The sequence below is a fragment of the Anomaloglossus baeobatrachus genome, chromosome 3 (genome assembly GCF_048569485.1).
Source record: "Anomaloglossus baeobatrachus isolate aAnoBae1 chromosome 3, aAnoBae1.hap1, whole genome shotgun sequence".
In the NCBI taxonomy this organism is placed as follows: domain Eukaryota; kingdom Metazoa; phylum Chordata; class Amphibia; order Anura; family Aromobatidae; genus Anomaloglossus; species Anomaloglossus baeobatrachus.
This window is the reverse complement of record NC_134355.1, coordinates 135,568,848-135,594,155: the sequence shown is the minus strand read 5'-3', so window position 1 is coordinate 135,594,155 and position 25,308 is coordinate 135,568,848. Positions and strand designations below refer to the sequence as shown.

General features: G+C 45.5%; 1 protein-coding gene across 1 annotated transcript in view; it reads right to left on the bottom strand.

Moving 5' to 3' along the window:
* Positions 1 to 25,308, bottom strand: part of LOC142296190 (interferon-induced, double-stranded RNA-activated protein kinase-like) — a 166,739-nt gene that overhangs the window by 115,266 nt on the left and 26,165 nt on the right. Inside the window, exons 4-6 of the mRNA XM_075339493.1 lie at positions 17,072 to 17,172; positions 11,102 to 11,237; positions 7,792 to 7,850 (exon numbers count right to left, since the gene is read on the bottom strand). Coding sequence (XP_075195608.1) covers positions 7,792 to 7,850; positions 11,102 to 11,237; positions 17,072 to 17,172 — 296 coding nt within the window. The remainder of the gene's footprint in view (positions 1 to 7,791; positions 7,851 to 11,101; positions 11,238 to 17,071; positions 17,173 to 25,308) is intronic.

Genomic DNA, 25,308 nt, shown 5'->3' with positions numbered 1-25,308 from the left:
ATACTCACCTGTGTCCAGTGCTGCTATCTGCGGGTGCACGGTGCAGTGAATATGCATGAGCATAATGAGCAAGCCCGGAAGCAAGTGACAGCAGCGCCAAAAACAGCAGGACTGGAGACAGGCAAGTATAGAAAAACATTTTATTTCAAAGACACATGTTTTCTCCAGTACGTGTCAAGCTGATGTCACATGGATCACACAGTGTGCAAGCTGTGTGACATCAGTGCTGCCGGAGAAAAATAGACATGTCGCCATGTGGAGCACACGGACACACGGTCCATGGCAAAACAAGTAGGTGTGCACAGACCCATTGATTTTAATGGGTCTACGTGTGTCCGTGTCTCCGGACGTCACACGTACTGAAAAAATGGATGTGTAAAAGAGGCCTTCGAGAAAGCGAGGAAGCACTGGCCAAATACATGTCAGGGACCAGTCTCAGTAGTAATTAGATTAGTAAAATTGAGACAGGTAGTAATCTGCATTTAGCGATCTAATATACATTGATAGCACAATTCAATACTAATGTTGTATTTATTAGTGCATCTAAAAAATTAGAATATCATCAAAAACTTTATATAATATAAGTGTGGCACCCCAGTGGTCTGGTTGCCACAGTAGTGTTACCCCACAAGGGTTAATACTAAGCCTGGAAGCAAGAGGGGGAGTCCCTTGGCCAGAAGTACCTACATTCAACACAGTTCCTATTCCGGGCCAGCAGAGGGAGCTCTAAACCTGGTGTTCTGGGGAGTTTCCCAGAAGCTCTGACCTGCGGGAGGAGCTAGAGGAGTGACAGTTGGAAGCTGACCGTGGAAGAGAGAGGAGTGAGAGTGAGGAGCTGGAGTAGTGCGGACAAGCGACCTGGGGTCTGGGGCTAAGATAGCCGAGCCCAGAAAAGAGAGTTCTGCAGAGAGGCACAGGAGGAAGATTCTGGGGAGCGGAGCTGAACCGGCTCACCTCAGAAGAAACCGCTAAAGACCGGACATCGGAGTCCGTGGATGCCTGGGGTACTCGAGTTCCGGTAACTAAATCCGAAGGACAGGAGGACTGCAAGTATCCTGGCCCCACAACAACCCGAAGGTACAGCCGCACATCAGGGACCCAGAGCTGCTGCCAGCAGAGCAGCACCTGAGAAGGTCCGTGCAGCCTACCATACGGGTAAAGGGTAGTACCATAAGTCCCAGCAGAGAGGGCCTCCGTTTGACTAACACAGCGGGTCCTGTAGGAGAGCAGAAGAGTGTAGTGAGAAGGCTTCAATACTCACCTGGCCAGGGAGATACCCCCCAACCACTTCCAGGCCAACCGGATCACTACTGTGACGCCCCTGGACTAGTCAGGTCGTCACAGGGTACTGCACACTCTTTATCTCTAGTGCAGGACTCAACCCCTCTTGGTTCTGGGTTCCCAACTTGCGGTACTGCCTCCATCAGCATCCAAAATCCCAATCACACTTCGCACCACACCCTGTCAGGCACACCAGCGGGCTGCTAAGCTGGAATAGGGCCGCCCACCTAGGGTTCAGGCAGGGAGGTGGGAGGTGTCAAGTCAGAGCAGTGGTAGTCCTCGAGCAGTGAGGAGGTTGGGGAAGCTGGGAGTTGGAGCTCCCAGGGGAGAAGTAGATTGGGTTGCAGACTGAGGTCTGAACCCGGAGGAGTCGGAGACCTAGTCGCGGGATATTATGACTGGGTGCCTGGCTTAGTCTAGTAGGATGGTCAGCAGCAGTACAATAGCCGGTCTGGGACCGAAAGCATGTCGGGGTACTGGACCCTAGGTCGGGGAGAGGCTTCAAGCAACCCGGCAATTAACCTGCGGAGGACAGGGCCTTTATGGACTGTTACCACGAAGTTCAGAGATCGGGGGCACTAGCGCAATGAGGGGGATAGGGCTTTCCAACCAAAGCAGCCCACTGAAATCCCAAGCGTGAGCTCCTGAGAGCACAGCTCCTTCACACCAAAAAGTGGGGAGCGGGGCCCGGACAGCTCCAAGCTTACGGGCCACTTGGACTACTAAAATCTGTGCACGAAGGCAGGCTCCGGACCATCAGGCAGTGCTGTAGGGGAAGGAACCCGGACGAGCTCCCCCAAGAGGGCAGCGGCACCCTTGGTTTACTATGTTGTCAGCGTCTGCTTTCCTTCTGAGTGAGTACCTGATCACCCCTTGCCCCAGTGAGCCTGCGCTCGCCTGCAATCCATTCCACCATCCAGAGTCCCAGGGACTATCCTACCCGTGGAGGGAAAACGTCATCTAGCTGCCCCCATTCCATCAACCCTGGTACTCCCATCGGCAGCGGCAGTACTCCATATTACCGCACACCACGGGTGGCGTTATGAACTATCTAATCCCTTGTAAATAACCCCCCATCACATTTTAGAGTGACCCCGAGCCCCCGAGTCCTGAGACCCTCGAGCAGCAACACCCGGATCCGAACGGTTTGACTGCTGTTGGGGCGGTACATCTGCATCACCTGTACCAGTCTCCCCGGACTTCACCGGTTGTTGCGGAGTAAAAGGAAGGATGTAAAGACACTGCTGTCTTTGTCCATTATTGTCCTTAACTCGACCCTGCACTCTGAAGTCCACCGGATTCCCAAAATAGACTTTCCAACGGTTTCCCCAGGGTCCCGCTCCACCTGTGGGGAGCAAGAACACCTCAGCTGCGCTATCACCACCTGCTGCGGGGAAACACGCAGCGCAGCGGAGGCCCACATAGCCGAACAACCACAGGTGGCGTCACAAACATTATTTTATTGTAAATATAACTCCCATCATCATCCCCTTTATTGAAGAAAGACACCGCCAGGGTCACGGAGCCAGGCCCCGCCACCGCTGACATCCCCGGACTAGTCCGGCCCGGTTCAGAGTATCACCTAAGGCCTTGGGGCTGAGCGTGTCCTATGCGTTTCCCTTTTTGTAATGAATTGAGTCATTACACACAGAGTGATCTATTTCAAGTGTTTATTTCTGTTAATGTTGATGATTATGACCCACAACCAATGAAAACCCAAAAGTCATTATCTCAGAAAATTAGAATATTATATAAGACCAACTGAAAAAATGATTTTAAACTCAGAAATGTTGTCTTACTGAAAAGTCTGTACAGCAAATGCCTCAATACTTGGTCGGGGCTCTTTTTGCATGAATTACTTCATCAATGCGGCGTGGCATGGAGGCGATCAGCCTGTGGCATTGCTGAGGTGTTATGGAAGCCCAGGTTACTTTGATGGCAGCCTTCAGCTCGTCTGCATTGTTGGGTCTGGTGTCTCTCATTTTTCTCTTGACAATACCCCATTGATTCGCTATGGAGTTTAGGTCAGGCGAGTTTGCTGGCCAATCAAGCACAGTGATACTGTGGGTATTAAACCAGGTATTGGTACTTTTGGCAGTGTGGACAGGTGCAAAGTCCTGCTGGAAAATGAAATGTCCATCTCCAAAAAGCTTGTCAGCAGAGGGAAGCATGAAGTGAAGTGCTTTAAAATTTCCTGGTAGACGGCTGCTCTGACTTTGGGCTTGATAACACACAGTGGACCTACACCAGCAGATGACATGGCTCCTCAAACCATCACTGATTGTGGAAACTTCACACTAGACCTCAAGCAGCTTGGATTGTGGCCTCTCCACTCTTCCTCCAGACTCTGGGACCGCGATTTCCAAATTAAATGCAAAATTTACCTTCATCTGAAAACAACACCTTGGACCACTGAGCAACAGTCCAGTTCTTTTTCTCCTTGGCCCAGGTAAGACGCTTATGGCATTGTAATTGATCAGGAGTGGCTTGGGTAAACATTCTGATAAGACTGTATGAAGCCCACTGACACATCACGGCCAACCTCTGAGTGGGTCCCTAATTTTGACACCTCTTAAAGGTGCGGCGTCGTGCGCCAACCTCTTCGACAATGCACCCGCAGGACAGGTGACCTGGTGCCCCACAGCGCCCATACTGCAAGGCTGAGTCCCCAAGACTCCAGGCCCCATAGACACAAAATCACTGCAACAATGGCTGCCACACAGCACAACCACCCTGTGAAAGGAGCTGAGTAACTCACCTTCCATCACCTCCCAGTATGTGAACTGAACGCAAAGAAAAGGCAGAACGCTCTTGCAGGGTTGCATGGTGTATCCCCTCTTTTTTTGTTTTACTTGAACCAGCAATCCTTCCATTTGGCACAGGTGTTTTTAAATAGCAGGAGACTGCAAGAGGGGTTCTTTTCTTCCTCTGAGTTCGCATACTGGGAGCTTGGTGTAGGTGAGTTATTCAGCTCCTTTTACAGGGTGTTATTTGTATTATGTGGCGGCCATTGTTGCAGTGATTTTGTGTTTGTGGGGTGGTGTGGCCTAGAGTCTTGGGGACTTGCAGTATGGGTGTTGTGAGGCACCAGGTCACCTGGCCTGCTGGTGCATTGTCGCTGCCGTAGTGGTTGGCGCACGGTGCTGCACCTTTAAGGCGTCAAAGTTAGTGACCCACTCAGAGGTTCGCCGTGACGTGGCAGTGGGCTTCATACAGTCTGATCAGAATGTTTAACCAAGAACCTCATGTTCAGATGCAAACATTTTTGTCTACTGGTTTTTGATCAACTTATGATTTTTAGATGTGCGGCCGTGTCTTTTTCTACAACTATTTTTAAAAAAAATTGTACACTAACAATAAGGAACAGGAGAAGTTCTGTTTGAACTACACTCCAATGTCATTGTCTAAGATCTATGACTGCATTGATCACACTTTGCTCACTACTATTCAGCTATTATGCTATTATTATTATTATTATTAATATATTATTGTACCACCCATGGATATGGGATACTCTGTTCCGGGCAGTGTACGTCTTGGGAATGTCACGATGGTGGCCGTTACCCGGTTCCGTGCCCTGGGCCCTTTTTGTAATGGGGATATTTACAGGGGATTATTGAATAAAGTTTATATGTGATGCCACTTGCGGTGTTGTGGCTAAGTATAGGGAGCCGCCGCTGCAGTATGTCACTACTGTGGCTGATGGTATTGGCAGCTAGTATGGTAGTCCCTCCACAAGTAGGGTTTTGCCCCAGTGGGTGTATGTTGCAGTGAGCGTCGGAAGAAAGTAGTCCACACAGGTATTCAGTGCAACTGGTTTACTCACTTTCTTGAGATGGTAGCTGGTGGCCCGAGGCCGGCTGGTTTTGCCTCCAGGTCCCCTCCGTCCCAGTGCCAGTCTGGTTTCTCTGGTACCTTCTTCCCCTGCACCTGTCTCTGGTAAGTGGGTCCCCGTGGTATGGAACACTGGGGGTCCCCAGTGTATGGTTTGTCCACTGCTGTCTGCCTGACGGTAGTGTAAACCCTGTGGGGTTGGAACTCTGGTCCTGTCCCCGGTTCTCCCTTTGCTACTGAGCCTTTGGATTCTTTAGGGTCAGCAAGGTCCTTGATGGTCACCTTTGCTGTGCAGGTGTTAACAGGTCGGCTTGAAGCTCTTTCCTGTCCTAGGGTCCTGTACCCCGTCGGTGCGTAGTTTCAGGAGTACTCCACCATACTCCAGCGGCAACCACTTCTGGGTACCAGGTCACCGTTAACCCAAGTCAGGGTGTCACTTTGCTTCCACCTTCACACTCCTGTTGTCAGACACTTTCAGCAGTCACACACGTTCTGACTACTGTCTTCCTGACTACTCTCCACAGTCTGCCCCTCCCACTTGGTCAACTAGTGGACTGGAGTGGCTCCACCTCTAGGCGGCCATCCATTGGTCCCACCCTAGCTAAATACCATTGTATGGGGGATTGGTTGGGGAAAACTTGGATTACTGGGTTTTTGATGGTACCAGCACTGGGGTTCTGGGTCCCTAAGGGGATAGGCCCTGTATCCTTGTGGGGATGCAAAACCTTGTACACCCTGATAGTTTTAGGGGCGCTACATTATTATAAGATTATTATATCTCATGTGGAGGCAGACCAGGTAATCTGTGTAACCCCACCACTAATTAGCAACTTGCTCACAATTCAGTGTATACCAGAAACTGCCAGTGAGGAGTGTGGGCGGGTTATACACAAATCAGGTCTTAGCTCTCCAAATAGACATCAGACAAAACAGGTATTTTATGAAAACTACACCAAGCAGCTCAGTAAGTGAAACACCACTGGGATGCGGTTTTCTTGCCCTAGATCATGCTGCGCTCACATTATATTGCAAAAACCTACTGACAGATTCCTTTTAAAGTCTCCTCATCCTAAGCTTGTAAGTTGGACCCTCACACAGTAAGTAACGGCACATCCTAGCAAGGAAGGAAAAACCCTTTTAGGCTATGTGCGCACTTACCGGATTTTTCGCGGATTTTGCCGCGGATTTGCTGCATGTTTCGCTGCAGAAAATGTTCATAACATCTCTGCAGTGAATCACCAGCAAATCCTATGGAGAAAAAAAATCCTGTGCGCACTGGGCGGAATTTGACAGCTGCATGTTTTGCTGCGGGATTCCCGCAGCAAAAACAAGTGCATGTCACTTCTTTTCCGCACATCGCTGCGGGATTTCACTCCATTGACTCAATGTTAATCATGAAATCCCGCAGGGAATAACGCAGGCAGCAAATTCTGTGCGGTTCACTGCGTTTTCCTGTGTTATTCCCTGCGGTATTTCGCGGTTTACCTCCGGTAATGTACATCACTTGTCTGCGGTTTTGCAGGGAAGTGATGTCATTACAGGAACAGGAAGTCGTGCAGAGTAAACACACACAGAGATCACAGACATAGAACACACATCACAGACATAGAACACATAGAACACACATAGAAAGAAAACGGAAATATAGAAAAAAAAGAACGTGGGCTCCGCTGCATATTTACCTTCCAGCCGAGGTAAGCACACAGCGGCGGCCCGGTATTCTCAGGCTGGGGAGGGAGAGGGGCAGGGGTAATGTCCCCCGCCTCACTCCCCCTCCCGCAGCCGAGAATATCAGCCGCAGCTGCCCCGGGACTGTCGCATACATTATGCGGCACTGCCGGTGTGTCCTCGGCTCTTCTTGCCACCGTGTAGCAGTGGTGACAAGGTAATACAAGGGGTTAATGGTGATGGGGGACCACCGCCATTAACCCCAGGCTTGATCATGGCAGCGTCTATGTGACAGCTGACATGATCAACCCGTAAGTAAAGTGAAAAAAACACAGACACCGAAAAATCCTTTATTTTAAATAAAACCAACAAGCCTCGTTCACCATTTTATTAACCCCTCCCGCACCAAAGCTCCGGCGTAATCCACCGCTCCGACATCCACAGCTCTGGCTCCGACGTCCTGCACTGCTGACATCCAGCCGCGACTGTCACAGACACAGGCTGAATGCAGCAGACAGCAGAGGTAATTATCGGTCATTTCCCACGGCCGGTAATGTGAACTCACTGCCGACCGTGGGAAATGTAGCGATCTGTCATCTATCTATCTATCCCTCTATCTATTCTTCTATCTATCTATCTATCTATCTATCTATCCCTCTATCTATTCTTCTGTCTATCTACTATCAGAATTAAATGTATTTTTTTTTTTTTTCTTCAATGTGCTTTATTGCATTGAATGCAATAAAGCACATCCCAACCCGCACGCGGCAAAACCGCGGCAATACCGCGAACAATACCGCGGTAAAGCCGCGGCAAACCGCATGCGGTTTTCGGGTGCGGTTTCCCGCGGTTTTTTACCGCGGGTGCGGTAATCTTTGAGAGGATGCGGAATTTTCTCAAGAAAATTCCATTTCCCAGTGCGCACAGAGCCTTACATACTGTATGTTTACTAGCCTTTTATATGAGAATACAAGATATGATTACATGAACCAATCAGTAACTGTGTACCTTCCAGACAAAGAAGAATTTTCGGAAGCAGAGCAATCCATGAATACTTCAGGTAAGTCCTAGGAGAAAAGCAAAAAAAATAAAAGGTGTTCAGCAAAAATGGATCGATCCAAATATTATACTAGATTATATTATTTACAGTCACCGTCGCCATCATAGATGTTAATTTCGGTGCAGGCAGACAGACAGGGGTGGGAATAGATGGCTAGACCTGACCCACATATTCCCTTCCTGTTGCACCTGTCAATCAAATAGCAGTGTATTGCTGGAACGTGCACGTATTTCTGAAATAAATCATCCAATCTCAGAACAAAAGCTATGCTTACATTCAGCATCCTAAAGCCAGTATAGCACTAACTGTACTTTATATATGAAAACGCAATGTGCGCACACGGCCTAAGAGTCTTCTTGGAGATACAAATATCTCGTAACACCCCAAAAAAGCCTGGTGCTGGCTGGTAAGACTGAGTGTATTAGTAGGCGTGGGCTGTTGGGGAGCTTTATATTGTAAAGGTTTGGTTCTATTGAGTGGAAAGTGCAGTATGGTAAAGTAGGGGGTAACAATCCCTTAAAGCCTTGTGCGCATGTGGTGCCCTGGACAAGCCAGGACGTCACAAGCACTACAACACACCCCACACTCCCGGTTAGGCACACCGAAGTCAGACAAAAACCCTTGTTGCCTCCCTCCAGGGGCTGATGTTCACACCAGGGGGTGGGCCAGGCAGTTGGTCCCGCCCACCGAGGAGTTCACAGTCCTGGAGGGGGGAAAAGCAGATCAGTTTAGAGTTCAGTTTGGAAGTGAAAGTGAGAGGAAGGAAAGTGGTAAACGAGCCGACAGAAAGTGGTCCGGGTGTGTGGCCCGGACAAATCAGCAAGGTTGGCAGACGGTGGTGACCGTCTACAGGAGAGGCCTATTGGAGCTAGCCGTGAGGACCGTGGACGGGCGTTGGCCCGGCGGTACTGGACCGGTACGCAAAGAGAAGCCAGCACCATCCGGCAGGGGCTTACGGACCCCGGCAAGGCTAGGAGTCGCCGTGAATTTGTCAAATCCGTTAGCGAAGGGAACCTCCTGGGTTTCCCATCAGTCAAGTTCCGACAGAAGGCAACAGTCCAACCGAGAGAGGGAAACACAGTCACCGCCAAGGCTAAAGTTCCCAGGGCCAGAGCCTGCGGGCAAAAAGGGCTCCTTCAGCAACCTTCAAGCTGGGGAGCGGGTTACCTGTGGGAACCCATTGGAACCGTTACACTACACAGGTGCAGGGAAAGGCAGTCACCATCAACCTGCCGGGAGGAGAAACACCGCAGCCGTCTGTGGGACCCGTCCATCCAGCCGTTTGTTTTACCGGAGACTCTGTGTACATCATTGGCTGAGTGAGTACCACCGTGCCGTGCGGCAAAGCGCTGCCCCCGCGACCCTGCACCTCGCCAGGCCCCGTAACCCGCCTGCCATCCATCCCTACCCCATCACCGGTCCCCGGGACAACCAACCCCCCCTACCCACGGAGGGGAGAACTAACATCCAGGCTGCTCCCTGTCATCGCTCCCGGGATCCCCGTCCAGAGCAGCGGTGGTGTCACCAATCTCACCACAACCGTGGGTGGCGTCACGGACAATCTCAAATCCCCACAATCAATCCCCACCCTTTTCACTCACGGGCGAGGAACGCCGCTCGAGTCCCCGGGATCTGGCCCACCGCTCGAGCCACCACCGAGCAGCAGCCGCAGCGGCCGGACCCGAGCAGTGGGAGAGCGCAGCGTCCCCTCCTCCGCCCGTGACACGCACACTGCTTTTTTTGCTGCTTTTTTTGGTGCAGTTTGTGGTCCTAAACTACATGTATGACATTCCCCAGACAAATACAAAAGGCTAGGCGCACTGCTTCTTTTTGTCTGCTGTTTTGGTTGCAGAAAAAAGAAGCAGCATGTCACAACTTTTCTGCGTTTTTCCCTCAGTTTTGCCATTGACAATGTTAAAAAAAAAAAAAACTGCAGGGACAAGAACACAGGCAAAAAACCACCAAAACGCAGCGAAAACGCATGCGTTTTTTGATGCGTTTTTTGGCCAGAGGTGCATTTTTCTGCTAGAGCGTGCGTGTTTTTGCTGGAGAAACAAAACTGCAGTGTGCGCACATACCCTTAAATTACTTATTCCAAACACTCAAACACTAGAATACAATTTTGCACAGCTGTTGCTTCCAATCATGAACTTTTATCATTTCTTTTTCTCTCCCCAGACAACGCAACTAAAGCGGGCTTTACACACTACAACAAATCTAACGATGTGTCGGCGGGGTCACGTCGTAAGTGACGCACATCCGGCATCGTTAGTGTTGTTGTAGCGTGTGACAGCTACGTGCGATTGCGATTGAACGTAAAACCATTCATCGCATACACGTCGTTCATTTCCTTAAAATTCAATGTTCCCGAGGCAGCACACATCGCAGTGTGTGACACCCTGGGAACGATGAACAGATCTTACCTGAGTCTCGCGGCTCCCGCCGGCAATGCGGAAGGAAGGAGGTGGGCGTGATGTTTTCGTCCCGCTCATCTCCGCCCCTCCGCTTCCATTGGCCGGCCGCCGCGTGACGTCGATGTGACGCCGAACGTCCCTCCCACTCCAGGAAGTGGATGTTCGCCGCCCACATCGAGGTCGTATGGAAGGGTAAGTACGTGTGACGGCAAATAATCGTTTGTGCGACATGGTCAACAAATTGAACGTGCCGCATATACGATGGGGGCGGGTACAATATACAATATTGTAGCCCTCATGACAAGTGCTGTAGAAGAAATAGACGGCACTCACCAGATGCAGGGTCTCGGCTACTTCCATTGCCTATTTGCACCAATTTTATGGTTTTACTGTAGATGAATAAAGATTATAAAGTCTGCATCCAGTCAGTGCCATCTATTTTTTTGACTGCTCTTGTCTTTAAGGCACTGTGCGCACTAGAAAAATTGATTTTTCTCAAATTTCTTGAGTCTGAAAGATTAGCACCATTATCTATGGCAAAAAACGCAGGTACCTGCAGAAAAGAAGTGACATGCGCATTCTTATTCTCAAAATGTTCTGCAGAAAGAATGTTCTTGAGAAAAAAACGCAGTGTGCGCACAGCTATTTTTTTTTTCCATAGGTTTTCTGGGGAATGTCTGCAGAAAGGCTACAAGCATTTTCTCAAGAAAATTTCTGCAGCAAAACTGCAAAAAAAACGCGCACAGGGCCTAAGTTAGTTTGTTTGACAATTTTGTGCCTTTCATAAAACCATGCTGCCTATTGCTTATGTAATATGTTATATACATAATACACTATAGTGTACCGGAAGATCATCTGGAGCTTCTCTTTTGATCTCTTGTAGCGCAAGATAAGCTGCCTCAAGTTTGGCCTTTTTTACGCTACTTTTTGCACTTGATGGGGTAAACTGTTTATTTCCAAATATGACCCGGTAGGTAAACCTAAAAGGTAAAAAAAGAAAGAAATGATATATATAAAAAAAAAACAAACACCAAACACAGTAAATGTATAAACTTCTGAACAATGAAAAATTGCAACACCAAGAATGAAATGTGGAGTTTAGAGCTGCTGCAAGCCTTGGTAACATGTTTAGACCATGTAGGTTACTCACAGTAGTGACAGCAACATGAAGCCCTGGTTCTTATTTTGAAAAATGGCTCATTTCCTTTGTAAAGGTTTCTTCACGACAATGTATTAAAGACAAAAGCGAAGATGATAAACCTCCATCCTAGTCCCCATTGCCATCTAGTTTTGCATCATGAAATCTTTTGAAAGCAGTGGTGTGGAACCAGTGATATGGACATTTCGCCACAGTGTTTCAGGAGCCATTTTTCAGCATGAAACACCAGGCCACATGTTGCTTGTGCTACTGTGAGCAGACTGTGGGAGCTAAACATGCTACCATGGCTTGTGGTGTCTCTGGATTTATCTTCCATCAAGCTCATCTGGAGTGTCATTGGTTGACAATTGCAAAACTTGCAGTAGCTCTCGATCATTTGCGTGTCCAAATGAATTTAGCAAGGCAGAAAATTTCTCAGACAACCATTAAAGAAGCACCTCCACTATCTTTTTTTTTTTATTCATTAAATATGTGTGCTCATGTGCAGCACATGAAATAAGTACTGAACACCTTACCAATTTTCTAAGTAAATATATTTCTAAATGAGCTATTGACATGAATTTCTCACCAGATGTTGGAAACAACACATCCGATTCCCACAGGCAATGAATTCAAAGCATAGATGTCCATAAATAAAGTTGTGCAATTATGAGAAATGACACAAGGAAAAAGTATTGAACACATGAAGAACGAGGTGCAAGAAAACATGGAAAGTCATGAGACCAGCTGAAATCTATAGCAATCCTACCACTTAGTGAAAACTAATATCAGCTGGTTCAACTGATGGCCTATAAAAAAGGTGTCTCTACCAAGGTGCCACACAAGAAACATCTCATGAAGGGTAAAACCTGTGAGCTATCTCAAGACCTTCGCAATGTTATTTTTGCAAAACATATTGATGGCATTGGTTACACAAGAATTTTCAAACTACTGAAGATTTCAATAGAAAATTTATGGAAGGAACTAAAGCTTAAAGTTCACAGAAGGAGCCCATGGAACCTTCAGGATTTGAAAAGTGTTTGTGTAAAAGAATGGGCCAAAAAAAAAAAATCACACTTGAGCAATGCATGGGACTAGTTTCTCCACACAGGAGGTACCTTGAAACAATCATCACTAACAAAGGGTTTTTTTTATACAGTATTAAATAAATCTCAGTAAACAAGTTCAATATGTTTTCTCTGTCATTTCCCATTATTACTAAAGATGAGCAGACCTATGGAAGTTTAGGTTCTGTGAGTTCAGCCGGACTTTATATAAAGTTATGTTCTGGACCCGGACTTGACCTGAACTTCATTGGAAGTCACTGATTGGCAGTTCGGCTCTCCGCCCACATGCACCCAGCCATAAACAGATCACTTTCGGGGAAGGGTGGGCAACCGTTTCCCTTTTATATTTATTTATTTATTGTCTGTGCACATTACATCCGCTAATATTGATTTTACCCCCAGTGAAATCCAATCAAACACTGCAAGAAGCTCAAACTGGGCGAAGCACCAAGCGTACATGAGCACAGCATTGCTCGCTTGAGTTGTGCACTAGAACTCCGAACACTGATTTTTTTTTTTTGTAAATTCTGTGTTCGGTGCGAACACCAAACTTATATGTTTGGGTCTAATAATCTCTTATTATTACATCACTAATTTCTGGACTTATATGGTTTGTTTTATTTTCCTTGTGTGGATTCAATGGGTTGTGACCGACATCTGGTGAGAATTTTATGTCAATAGCACTTTTAAAAATAAATTTACTTAGAATACTGGTGATGTGTTCAGTACTTATTTTACCCACTGTAAGTTCCCCCAGTACCTTTGACCTCAACCCAACAATTCTCGAGATGTGTGATGCAATGTGACAATGAAAAAAAAAGTTTACATCCAGTGGAAGCAATCTGTCTCTATAGGTGCTTATGTTAAAAATACAGATGTATAATACTTTTTCTACTTGATTTCCTCACATGTACATCTGATCAATGCCATCAACCATCCCATACTTTGGGATCCCATATTTGAAAAGTTTATTAGTCAAAAGTATATTTTTTTGATTTGGATATCTTCACCTATACACCTATTGAATACCATCGGCTACGCATACATCTCCATAGCCTCCCATGTTACAAACATTTTATGTTTACTTTTTTACTAGATTCTCGAAGAATGTACAGCATTTGTATCATGAAAAATTGGGCGTCCATAATAAAATTCAAGCTACGGTAAAGGTGGACACATCTGCACATTCTGCACTGTATGTAAAAAGTTACTTTACTATGTACATCAAATCTACATAAAAAGCTGGCGTTACACGCTACGATTTATCTGACGATATGTTGTCGGGGTCACGGATTCAGTGACGCACATCCGGCATCGTTAGCGACGTCGTTGCGTGTGACACCTATGAGCGAATCCGAACGATCGCAAATAGGTTGAAAATCGTTGATCGTTGACACGTCGTTCAGTTTCAAAATATTGTTTGTCGTTTGGAACGCAGCAGACATATTGGTACGTTTGACACCCTGCCAACGACGAACAACATCCACACGACCGCCTTGGTCAAACAATATATCGCTGAACGATTTAGCGTCGTTTGTGAGATATGTACGTGTGACCGCTAATAAACGACCTGTGAGCGATCTTGGCAATCGAAACTACGATCTGGGCATGTCACATCACTAATGAGATCGTCAGATAAATCGTAGCGTGTAACGGGGCCTTAAGTCTCCATTCATATCATGTTCCCATTCAGGGTAAAAGCCTGTTCACATGAGAGGCCAAAAGAATGTCCATTTGGTATCTGAAATAATGGTATGGATTTAAATACAGTGAGCCACCGCATAATGTGTATCCTGTGAAGTAGTTTTTACTTTGGGTTTTTAACAAACATTGGTATACGATGGAAACATATGTAAAGGATCTATCCACTACTCCGAGAACTTCTCTGCCAGCGCATTTGCTCTCGTAAAATAACAACACTTCTACTCACTTACCGTGTTGGCGTCGGTGTTCCAGCAGTGTTTAAATAAGGTCTCCCATTGTTCACATGACATTATGTCACTTGATCCCTGAGCCCAATCAGCGCTGGCTTCACTCCCCCACTTTAGGGCGAATCAGTTATCAAGAGGAAGTCAGAGCTACGACTGCAACTCACATCCTTTTGATATCTCAGAACTGCGAAGGTGGAGAGGTGTGAAGCCGGCGCTGATTGGGCACAGGGCTCACATGACATAATATCATGTAAGCCTCGGGAGAGCAAGTGCCAACACCATTGGAATAGCGGCAGCACTGGAAGTACAGTGGGTACGGAAAGTATTCAGGCCCCTTTTAAAATTTTTCATTCCTTGTTTCATTGCAGTCATTTGGTAAATTCAAAAAAGTTCTTTTTTTTTCTCATTAATGTACACTCTGCACCCCATCTTGACAGAAAAAAACAGAAATGTAGAAATTTTTGCAAATTTTATAAAAAAGAAAAACTGAAATATCACGTGGTCATAAGTATTCAAATCCTTTGCTCAGTATTGAGTAAAAGCACCCTTTTGAGCTAGTACCCCCATGAGTCTTCTTGGGAATGATGCAACAAGTTTTTCACACCTGGATTTGGGGATCCTCTGCCATTCTTCCTTGCAGATCCTTTGCAGTTCCGTCAGATTGGATGGTGAACGTTGGTGATTTTCAGGTCTCTCCAGAGATGCTCAATTGGGTTTAGGTCAGGGCTCTGGTTGGGCTGGTCAAGAATGGTCACAGAGTTGTTCTAAAGCAACTCTTTTGTTGTTTTAGCTGTGTGCTTAGGGTCATTGTCTTGTTGGAAGGTGAACCTTCAGCCAAGTCTGAGGTCCAGAGCACTCTGGCAGAGGTTTTCTTCCAGGATATCTCTGTACTTGGCCACATTCATCTTTCTTCAAATGCAACCAGTCGTCTTGTCCCTGCAGCTGAAAAACACCCCCATAGCATGGTGCTGCCACCACCATGTTTCACTGTGATGAGATACCTGGTTTTCTCCAAACATACCACTTAGAATTATCACCAAAAAGTTCCATCTTTGTGTCATCAGATCAGAGACTCTTATTTCTCATAGTCTGGGAGTACTTCATGTGTTTTTTTTGCAAACTCTATGCAGGCTTTTATATGTCTTGCACTGAGGAGAGGCTTCCGTCGGCCACTCTGCTATAAAGGCCCAACTGGTGGAGGGCTTCAGTGATAGTTGACCTTGTGCAACTTTCCCTTATCTCCCTACTGCATCTCTGGAGCTCATCCACAGTTATCTTGGGGTTCTTCTTTACCTCTCTCACCAAGGCTCTTCTCCCACGGTTGCTCAGTTTTGCTGGATGGCCAGGTCTAGGAGAGTTCTGGTGGTCCCAAACTTCTTCTATTTAAGGATTATGGAGGCCACTGTGCTCTTAGGGACCTTGAGTACTGCAGAAATTATTTTGTAACCGTGGCCAGATCTGTGCTGTGCTACAACTCTGTCTCTGAGCTCCTTGGTCAGTTCCTTTGACCTCATGATTCTCATTTGGTCTGACATGCACTGTGAGCTGTGACGTCTTATAGACAGGTGTGTGCCTTTTCAAATCAAGTCCTATCAATTTAATTAAACACAGCTGGACTCCAATGAAGGAGTAGAACCGTCTCAAGGAGGATCACAAGGAAATGGACAGCGTGTGACTTAAATATGAGTGGTCTGAGCAAAGGGTCTGAATACTTATGACCATGTGATATTTCAGGTTTTTCTTGTTTAAAAAATATGCAAAAATGTCTACATTTCTGAGGGTTTTTTTTGTTAAGATTGGGTACAGAGTGTACATTAATGAGAAAAAATGAACTTTTTTGAATCTACCAAATGTCTGCAATGAAACAAAGAGTGAAAAATTTAAAGGCATCTGAATACTTTCCGTACCCACTGCATGGATAAGTATTGTTATTTTATGGGGGCAAATGTACTGATTGAGAAAGGGTTGTCTGAGTAGTGGACAGCCTCTCCCCCCCCCCAAAAAAATTCTACCATTGTATAACTGTATATCTCTGACGCACAACTGCATGAAGCCTAAATTGTTCAATAGTTTTCAAAGGCTGAAGTACACATTTAAGGGATGTTTGAAAAAAAACAAACAACAAAATCACATTGATGGACTATACTGAGCATGAGCCATCAATATGTGAACAGTAAAGGGATCCCTAATAATCAGCAAAATGGAGGGACACAGCACTCCAGTGATTGACGCAGTACAAGGTCTCATGCAGATATCCGTGGAAATCAGTGCAAGCATGGACTGCTAATGAATGGACTGTCCACAAGTCTCCGGACCCATGTGTGAGCATGATGGCTTCATAGAAATATATGAAGTTTCATGCTCGGGTCGGGACATCCTCAGCCGCCCTGTGCATTCTAGTTTGAGATCCATAGATATCTGCATGAGCCCTAAGGTCTCTTATTTTTTTTTATTTTTTTTTGTAGCACACGGATGGTATCAGTGTGCAGTCAGTGATTAATATTGCAATGAATAGGAGAAGCTTTGCAGTTTGTTTCTTTCATCAATTAAAGATTGATGACACACTGATGGTCAAAACTGACCAAACACTGATGAAAATTAGATCCAAAACACGGATGTTATGTATGAGAAAAATCTCAGACGTCTAAATGAAGCCCAAGTCTAGATACTCTACTTACTCAGGATTATGTGAAGGTCCTGTCTGAGACACTGGAACAAAACTGATATCCTGTTTTTTCTTCTGGGAGTATTTATGAAGTAGTGCAATGTAATTATGATTCTGCAGAGAAAAAAAAAGAAATATTGCTATTAAACTTACAGATACAATACTTAAAGGGTTTATTATCTAGGTGAGGGTGGACCATTGAGGTGAACCTCAAGTATCCCTCACATGTCCCTTATAAATTAATGTTATGAGAATATCATACATTTTATTGTGTGCTGTGCTATATATTGTGAGGTATTGGACATTTATATTGCACTCCACAGAGGTCAAAAAACTGTCATGCTTTTGAGTAAATGCTGGCAAACTATTGTCATCAGTGGTATCACCATCTCATGTGTGACGGCATTAGACTGAGTTTGTTCCTGGATGCTTTCCTGTAGTAGGGAAGAGTGGCGGTCAGAGAGGCTCCTAGTCTTATAGCGCTGAGAGGGCCCTTGACTTGTGGCAACAAAATCACCATTCTGATTTTGTGTGAGGTTTAGGGCAGTCCATAAGGCCTGTTTCACACGTCAGTGAAAAACACATACATTCTTCACTAACGTGTAAAACACGCACATTTCCCTCCGTGTTCCGTGATTCACGGCACACGTGGATTGTCCATGTGCAATCCGTGATTGCACATGGACGTATGCTCACCTGCCCCGTTCCTGCTCTCCATGGTTCTGAAGGCTCCAGCGCTGTAGCGTCCGTCCACCGCTCTCTGCAGTTACTTCCGGGTTGGCTCTGACTGCATTCATGAATATGTATGAGCCGGGCAGGAAGCTGCAGAGAGCGTCGATGGAAAGGTGAGTTGAAAATGTTTATTATTTTAAATGTCTGGTTTTTTTTCTGGTACATGTTTCACGGATCACACCATAGTGTGGTCCGTGGGACATCAGTGATGCCAGAAAAAAACGGACATGTCTCCGTGCGGCAATCACGGACACGCGTGTACACCGCACGGAGACACGGTCATTGAAAAACCACTTGATTTTAATGGGTCTGCATATGTCAGTGATTCTGGTATGTATAAAAAAAAAGCACAAACGTACCAGAATCACTGACATCTGAAACAGGCCTAAAGCTGTTTGGTTGTAAACAAGTGAATGTATTGTGAGACACATGGGAAGTAAAGATGTGAGAAAATGCAGAAGTCTAAGGGGCATTTTGCACACTACGACATCGCAGGTGCGATGTCGGTGGGGTCAAATTGAAAGTGACGCACATCTGGCGTCGCAGGCGATATCGTAGTGTGTAAAGCCTTTTTGATATGATTAACGAGCGCAAAATCGTCGTAATCGTATCATCGGTGTAGCGTCTGTCATTTCCATAATTTGGAAATGACCGATGTTATGATGTTGTTCCTCGTTCCCCTGCGGCAGCACACATCGCTGTGTGAAAAGCCGCAGGAGCAAGGAACATCTCCTACCTGCGTCCTGCGGCTCACGCCAGCTATGCGGAAGGAAGGAGGTGGGCGGGATGTTTACGTCCCGCTCATCTCCGCCCCTCCGCTTCTATTGGCCGCCTGCCACGTGACGTCGCTATGACGCCACACGACCCGCCTCCTTAATAAGGAGGCGGGTCGCCGGCCAGAGCAAAGTCACAGGGCAGGTGAGTGCATGTGAAGCTGGCGTAGCGATAATGTTCGCTACGCCAGCTATCACCATGATATCGTAGCTGCGAATGGGGCGGGGACTATCGCGTTCGGCATCGCAAGCATCGGCTTGCGATGTCGTAGTGTGCAAAGTGCCCCTAAGTCCAAGACACCAGGGCCACTGCTGCGGGGAGGTGTGGTGAGCATCTCGCCTAAGGTTACAATCTAAGGCTATGTCCGCACTTTCCATTTCCACCTGCTTTTCAGCTGCATTTTAGGTCCGTTTTGAACTGCAGCGTTTTCATGCCAAAAGGCGTGCGTTTTGATTTTCCAGCAAAGTCTATGGGAAATCGCGGCTCACTGCAGTCACTCAGGGAATTTGCGATCACAGGTCAGTCCTTTACGTGTGACCACAAATCAAGCCGCAGCACATGCACAGAGCCGTGCAATCACAATGAAGTCGGGTGAAGTTCATCCGAGTTCATTCTGATCACGCGGCACTGTCCCACAGCCAGCCATGACAGTGACAGTGCGGTCCCACTCGGCTCTGCTGCAAGTCTATGGGGATGCTGCAGAGCCGAGTGGGTGCGTACTGTGAAAAATGTGCGTTCTGGATGCTTTTCCCGCTGTCTATGGCAGAGAAAGCATCCAGAACGCATGAATTCTCTCCAGGAATGTCCGCACTTTGCGTTCTGCCGAATGCGTCTCAGAACGCAGCTTTTTCGGCTGCGTTCTGAGACGAACACGCAGTGACTTACACGCTGCAGAATTGAATTGCAAAGTGCGTACATAGCCCAAGGGCCCAGCACATGTGCGCTTCAAATCGCTGCAGAAAGACTGCATAATGAATGCAGTTTTTTTGTTAAAAAAAGCCGATTTCATGCGCTCGGGATGCTGCCCCCACCATAGACAGAGTGGGAGCTGCATCCAGAATTCAGAAATAATTGCCCTGCTGCTTTTAGGAATGCACGGATTTGGGTAAAAATTTTAGCACCCATCGGTGTGTTCATAAAAGCAACGTGTGCATGTCTCATGCACAATCTACATAGATTGTGAAGGGGACGCATGCATTTACACTGCAGTGCAATACGCAGCGTAAATGCATGCTATTACGCGACGTGCACATGAGCCCGAAGGTGTCTCTGGGGATGCAGCCTTTTTCCACTACCCTTAGGAGTGGAAAGTCAGCTAGGGGAAGCTAAGGCTGCTTTCACACATCCAGTTTGAGCCGTGCGGCTCAATCCGGCTGTGAAACCTATCCAACGGATGCGGTGAAAACACCGCATCCTTTGCATAAGTTTTTTACATGCGGCCCGTCCGGTTTTTGCCGCTTGCGGCATGCTACTGAGCAAGCGCAGTGGCAAAACCCGCATGCGGCGGCCGGATGCGGTGTTTGCCGCATGGCGCCGCATCTGGCATCCATAGGGATGCATTGGGAAAAGCGCCGCATCGGTCGGATGCGGCGCGATGCGGTTTTTTTTGCCGCAGAAAAAGACGTGCCAGGCAACGTTCCATCCGGCCGCCGCATCGGCTAAATCTGCCGCATGCGGCAAAAACCGGACCGAACGCAAGGCCATGCGGCACAATGCGGTACTAATTAAAGTCTATGCAGGAAAAACGCAACCGGCAGCAAAAAAAAAGGTTGCGTTTTTCCTGCAAAGTGCTGGATTGTGCCGCATAGCAAAAACCGGATGTGTGAAAGCAGCTTAAGCAGAGTAGAGTATGTTGGAGTGGAGAAAAGCCAGAATCTCTCTGAGAAGAGACTGCACAGGCCTTGTGCTCCAACCTTCAAGTATCGCTGGTTTGCTATGGATGATTGCAGTTTTGTGTGACCAAACTGAGTCTAGGTTAGCTGTACCTGAGTAGGCAGGGCCTGTAGGATCACTAATGGTGAACAGACCATGTTACTTTATTATGCCTACCTTGAGAAAGCAGTGTGTTGTTTCTGGTATTTAATCTTTTGGCTTAAGAAAATATGTTTATGTTGAAAGTTTATGCAAGAAAATAAACTTTAACCTGTTTGACATAGAAACTCATACCTGTGTGGACCTCAGCGGCTACCAAAGAGCTTGAACCCTTACAGTGGTTATGGTGAGGGGGCACTGTGGTAGGTACAGTGTCAAGTACAGTATGGAAATGGAATACTGTGTGGACAGCGTCAAGGTATGGATAGCATGAGGGGAAACAGTGTGAACAGGGGGACAGTATTGAGAGGGGACAGTGTAGGTTAGTAGCATGGAGAGGGGTGCAATGTGAGAGGTGTATAGTATGGAGAGATAGTATAGAGAGGAGACAGCATGTGGGGTATAATATAGGGGCACAGTGTGAAGAGGGAGCAGTGTGGCTATAGGGACAGAGTGATGGTAAACAGAGGAGAGAGGAAAATGAAGTGAAGACATTATGGAAGCAATAATTCAGAAGGCGGCAGTGAAATAGTTTTAGTTCATAAGGGGCAATGTTGGTGGTTGGTGGCGTTCATTATAGTTCATAAGAAAAGACAGTGCAGCAGTTATAGCTCATAAGGTAATAAGGGAGGTTGTTTAGGTGCTTTAGTTCATGAAAAGAGATGAGTAATCCTATCAGAGAAGACATCACTTATAAGATACCTAATGTAAATGTTTGTAAAACTGACTGCATCTAATAAGTACTGTGGTTCCAGTATGGTCCACAGTCTAATGATGATTGGTAAGAACTCCCAGCATCTCTTTACAGATGGGAGTTGTAGCTTCATTTTATACATATGTATGGTGGGGGTTGACATAACATTGCAGTTGATCTTTACACTAAGCTTCCTGCTTTAATCATTTACTGATGATGATTCTGGTATTATATTCGTGCACTAAGGTGTTTCTGCTGTTGCGTTGAAATACAGATAGTTGTTCTGCTACTATATTATAAGTCTGATGGTGGTTCTGGTGCTGTATTCCTATACAGATGAGGAGTCTGCTGCTATTTTACTGTTCTTATAGTGGTGCCGTTTTCATTTATGAATGATGGCTGTGGTTATGCATACATCTGCTTATGATGATTCTTCTGCTTTATTCATATACTAATAGTATTCTGGAGCTGTATTCCTGTATGGATTATTGTTCTGGTGATGTATTAATGTACTAAAGTTGGTTCTGGTGCTATATTTCTGTACTGTTATTTGTTCTGACCCACGGCACAAGTAGCAATACTTAACCCCTTCATGACATATGATGTATCTATACTTCATGGTTGGGAAGGGGTTCCCTACCTATGACATATGCGTACATCACGGTGATTGTGTAAGGCACAGGAGCTGTGCACCTGCGATCCCTGCTGGTACCTTGGCTTACATTACAGCTGAGACCTGGCTCCCAGCCAGGAGCGATACCTGTACTGCCCCAGGAGGTTTAACACCCTATATGCTGGGATTAATATCAATTGCAACATTTAGAAGGCTAGGAGAGAGCGGGAGCTCCCTCTCCTGACAGATTAGTATGAGAACCTGATCGTTGCCATGGCAACTTGAGGTTGTCATGACGACCTTCGGGTCAGCCAGCTACAGCAAGCCTGTTAGACCATGCCAGGAGCATGGGATAAAAGGCTTCTATCACTAAATCACTGAGAGGTGTAATGTATTGCCAAGTCGGTGCAATATATTATATTAGAAAACAGAGTAATGAAAGCTAGATACTAACTAACAAGGTAAATAAAGAAGGTTAAAAAAGAAAAAAAATTAACTATCTTAAAAACAAAATAAAAAAATGAAAAAAGTATATTTATTGAAAAACAAAAATTAACAAACAAAAAAAGGAAACATATTTAGCATCACCACATCCAGAACAACGTAACCTATGAAACTATTTAACCCCTTCAATGAAAACTGCAAAAAAAAACAAGCATAAAACTATGCTTTTTCTTAAAACCACAAAACAAAAAGTGGAATAAAATGTGATCTATATTTGTGACCTAAAAGACTAATGTAAATAAAAATGGCATTGCTGGAAACATCATCTTGTCCTGCAAAAACCAATCCACAAAACAGCTTCATCAGTAGAAAAATAAAAAATGTTCAAAAGATTCGGCACTCAAAGTGAAATAAAATAAATTTTATTTTTCCAAAATATTGAACAAGCAATTTCGTGTTCTCAAAAAAACGTTTTCGCTCAAATGACCTTCATCAAGTTTTTTAACACTAAGAAATAGAAAAAAACAGACATATAAAGAACTCATATAGCATGATAGTCATTAGTATGCAATATGTACAACCAGGTTACTTCACATAATGCCATCCAGGATCGTCACTTCCATATACATTACCGGAAGTGACTTTACGATATCTCTAATCACATGCCTATTATCTCATTAGCTGTCTATTTAAACTGAGACACCCCACAGGCAGGTCATATGCATTTAGGGACCCGGAGAGGCAGCATCTTAGCTCTTATCTTTAAACTGACAGCTTTATTCATATTATCTTACAAGCTTTGGTAAGTTCAATGACTACTTTGTGCATTTAATCTAGTTACCATTGAAATCTATTGTTAAGCTGCGGTCACACTAAGCGACAGCGACAACGACGTCGCTGTTACGTCACCATTTTCTGTGACGTAACAGCGACCTTGTAAGTCGCTGTTATGATCGCTGCTTAGCGGTCAAACACAGCAGAAGCAGCGATCATAACGTCGCTGTGCTACATGTGCAGAGAGCAGGGAGCCGCGCACACTGCTTAGCGCTGGCTCCTTGCTCTCCTAGGTACAGTACACATCGGGTTAATTACCCGATCTGTGCTGCAGCTACATGTCACAGTGCAGAGAGCAGGGAGCCGCGCACACTGCTTAGCACTGGCTCCTTGCTCTCCTTGCTACAGTATATATCGGGTTAATTACCCGATGTGTACTGCAGCTACATGTGCACAGAGCAGGAGCCAGCACTGGCAGCGAGAGCGGAGGCTGGTAACGAAGGTAAATATAGGGTAACCAGGGAAAGGGCTTCCCTTGGTTACCCGATGTTTACAGCTTACCGCAGGCTGTCAGATGCCGGCTCCTGCTCCCTGCTCGCTTCATTTCGTCGCTCTCTCGCTGTCACACACAGCGATGTGTGTGTCACAGCGGGAGAGTGACGACCAAAAAATGAAGCTGGACATTCAGCAACGACCGGCGACCTCACAGCAGGGGCCATGTCGTTGCTGGATGTCACACACAGCGACAGCGACGGGACGTCGCTGCAACGTCACAGAAAATGGTGACGTAGCAGCGACGTCGTTGTCGTTGTCGCTGTGTGTGACACCAGCTTAAGTGATGCCATAGTAATTACTTGTCTCAAAGTTCCAAATTTGATGACATTTAATACTTATTTATCTATTTACTTATTGTTCCTCTTTACTTATAGGTTGCAGATTCCAATGCATATTGAATGTTGATCTAAGCATTCATCAGTTATGATGAATTTTTTCTGATGTTTCGTTTTTCTGAAGTTCTGTTTTTCTGATGTTCTATCAGCATAAAATATACTTTGTATACTCTGATTGCCACAGAAATTCTTTTTTCTTAATTGAGGATACGTCTCCTAAATTGTATATATTGCATACTAATGACTATCATGCTATATGAGTTCTTTATATGTCTGTTTTTTTCTATTTCTTAGTGTTAAAAAACTTGATGAAGGTCATTTGACCGAAAACGTTTTTTTGAGAACACAAAATTGCTTGTTCAATATTTTGGAAAAATAAAATTTATTTTATTTCAATTTGAGTGCCGAATCTTTTGAACATTATTGATACGGGGTTGGACCCTATTCAGGCACCTTATCTAAATAGCAGGAGTGCCGCATTTCTATATCTATTAGAAAAATAAAAAAGTTATAGCTCTCAGAATATAGCGACACAAGAACAATAACTATAATAGTTTTTATTGTGCAAAACATGAAAAAAATATATAAATATGGTGTTGCAGTAATCATACTGACCCAAGAATAAAGCTGTCTTATCACTTATACCACACACAAAAAGGCATAAAAAAAAAATCTGAATTACTGTTTTTTGTTAATTCTGCCTGCTAAAAATTGGAATAGAAGTGATAAAAAAAAATGGTATGTGCACAAAAATAGTACCAATAAAAATCATCAAATCGTCCAGCAAAAAAATCAAGACCTCAAATGACTCTTTTGGCACAAATGTTGAAAAATTATAGCTTTTAAAATACAGCAATGCAAAAAAAAACGCATTTTAGTGTGTGATAGTTGCCAAACATAAAAAAGCAATTCAAATTTGGTATCGCACTGACCTGAAGAATAAAGTTGTCCAATCACTTATACTGCATGGCGAACGGTTTAAAAAATAAATAAAACCAATTCTTGACCTGCTGTTGATTTGTTCCTTCTTCCTCCCCAAGATCGCAGTAAGCCTGGGCTCACATTTATATTGTGCTTTACACTACACTGAGCGCTTATGTAGCGCCCCACAGGGCAGGTGGTTAACCTACTCATCGACAGGCCATTGCGGGTTGAGTCAGGCCTTGTCACGGGTTGGTGTTGCCCGGTTCATAGTAAATGGTGGGGGAAGCTGGGTATTGTGAAAAGTTTGTCGTGATGCCGCCTGTGGTATGCGGCCAGAGAATAGCCGCCGCTGCCGAGTTCCTCGCCGGGGCAGG